At 35.7% G+C, this 2,199-nt stretch overlaps 1 protein-coding gene across 1 annotated transcript in view; it reads left to right on the forward strand.

Moving 5' to 3' along the window:
* Nucleotides 1-542: 542 nt before the first annotated feature.
* Nucleotides 543-2,199, forward strand: part of LOC117171694 (evolutionarily conserved signaling intermediate in Toll pathway, mitochondrial) — a 12,165-nt gene continuing 10,508 nt past the window's right edge. The window contains exon 1 of the mRNA XM_033359225.1: nt 543-1,899. Within this exon, the coding sequence (XP_033215116.1) occupies nt 957-1,899 (943 nt within the window). The 5' untranslated portion in view covers nt 543-956. The remainder of the gene's footprint in view (nt 1,900-2,199) is intronic.

Raw genomic sequence — 2,199 nt, forward strand, 5'->3', positions numbered from 1 at the left:
TAGGAATTTTGTAGTTATTGCTTTTAATTAAACGAATTTTTTATAACGTTCTTGAGTCATTTTTAAATATATTGCTATAGTTTAATGAATTTACATAAGTTTTAAAATTGGACAATACAGAGAGTTTATTTAAAATTTGCATTTTTTAGTTATTTGAAATATTTTTCAGTTCCAAATTAAAATCTCTTTCATTTTTTTAAACAAAATATTAAAAATGTTAAATTTTTTCAATATTTTATGTGGTTATTTCGTAACGTTTTCAGTCTCAAAGAAAGAAATGATTTTTTTATTTCAAAAATATATTTTTTGTATATTTAAATGTTTTTTAATTCCAAATTAAAATTGTTTTTTTTTCTCTTTCTCAATTTTTAAGGTAAAGGGTTGTATTAAATGTATATTTTTTACATAAAAGATTGAAAAAATACAGAAAAGCAGCAGATTCTCAAATGTTCAATTTCTCTTTTCGGTAAATATGTTTTTACTGGTTACTTATTTATTTAGATTAATTCTTATTTCTAGAAAAAAATGAAAAAATACAGCATACAAAATGCATACAAAGTCCAGTATTTAAATTTTTCGCTTTTCTCAAATCAGATCACAGTGGCGCTCTCTGTTGTCAAAAAGAGCAAGTAATGAGATCTAACATGGCTATTTTAGTGCACTGGTGCAACAACATAAATAATCTAAATTCGTGACTTATTTAATGAAAATTCTTTAATCTCACAAGCGCATTTACAAATAAGTTTACAAGAAAAACTTAAAAACATAATTCTATCAGGTAAAACCATCTGTGTAGAAATTCAAGTGAAAGAGACGTAAAAACCGGTTCTTGGAGGTTATATAAAAATTCACATTCGCCAAAATTTGTAAATACACTCGGAATTTTCCGGAATAAAAAAGAAAAAGAGTGTAATCTCTCATTTAAATGGATTGACAGGGTCACAAATGGTAGAGAAATGTGTAATTTTGTGAGGCAATTTACACTGAAAACAATTCAGCAAAGAAAACGAATTTCTAACCTAAACTTGATCAACGCGAATAATCGTTTCTTCAGTGAGAAAAGTGAGAAAAGTGAGAAAAGTGAGAAAAGTGAAAAAAGTGAAAAAAGTGAGGAAGAAACTAGCAGGGGGAGAGACAAAGAATATTTTGACACAGATCTGACGATTCACTCGTTCGAGGTGAAGGAGAAAAAGGAGAAGCAAACTTACTTGGAGTGTTTGCGGAAATACGAGAGTCAGGCCGGTCGAAAGTCGGATCGAGTCGAATTTATTTACGCAGCCCTGAAGTACATGGACGAGTTTGGCGTGAACAAGGACCTGGACTGCTACAAACAGTTGCTCAACACCTTCCCGAAGGGGAAGATGATTCCCACGAACCGATTTCAGGCGGAATTCATGCACTACCCGAAGGAGCAGAAGTGCGCGACCTACATCCTGGAGAAGATGGAGAACAACAAAATCATCCCGGACATCGAGACGGAGCGAATCCTGAGAAATACCTTCGGCAAGGACTCGATACCAATACACAAGTTCTGGCGAATGATGTACTGGATGCCAAAGTTCAAGAATTTGAACCCCTGGCCGCTGCCGCGACCCCTGCCGAACGATCCGCTCGAGTTGGCAAAGCTGGCGATTTCGAGAATTGCGAGTGTCGATCACCAGTCGGAAGTGACCGTTCTACAGACTGAGAGTGTCCAGGATTCGATCGACAAGACGTGGATCGTTTCCGCGATCTCGCCGACCCAGAGGAAGCTGCTCGCGGAACACAAACCCAGGACGAAGGCTGTCTATGTCGAGGGACCTTTCACCAATTGGGTGGGGGACCAGGCAGTCGACTACTTTGTCCTGCTCACCAAAAATGCCAAGGATGAGATCAAAATACCCAGGGTGGATCCTGACGGTCAGTCATTTCTCTTCATCACTTTTCACCATTTTAAGGGCATGTGACACAGCTAAATACCTATATTACCGACCACAGTTTTTCAGTTCACTGAATATTTTTTTGAACCTAAGAACTTTTTTTGTAAATAAAATATCGAGCTGGAACTTTGGGAAATGTATTAGAGTGCAATAAAGTACGTTTAGGTACTGCATTTTGGTAGGAACTTCACTGAAAATTATTTCATCTTTTTTCTGAACCTAAACATTTTTTGAACATTCGAACTTTTTTTATACATAAAATATCGGTCTCAAACTTTGA

The sequence above is a fragment of the Belonocnema kinseyi genome, chromosome 4, assembly GCF_010883055.1.
Source record: "Belonocnema kinseyi isolate 2016_QV_RU_SX_M_011 chromosome 4, B_treatae_v1, whole genome shotgun sequence".
NCBI classification, from domain to species: Eukaryota; Metazoa; Arthropoda; class Insecta; order Hymenoptera; family Cynipidae; genus Belonocnema; species Belonocnema kinseyi.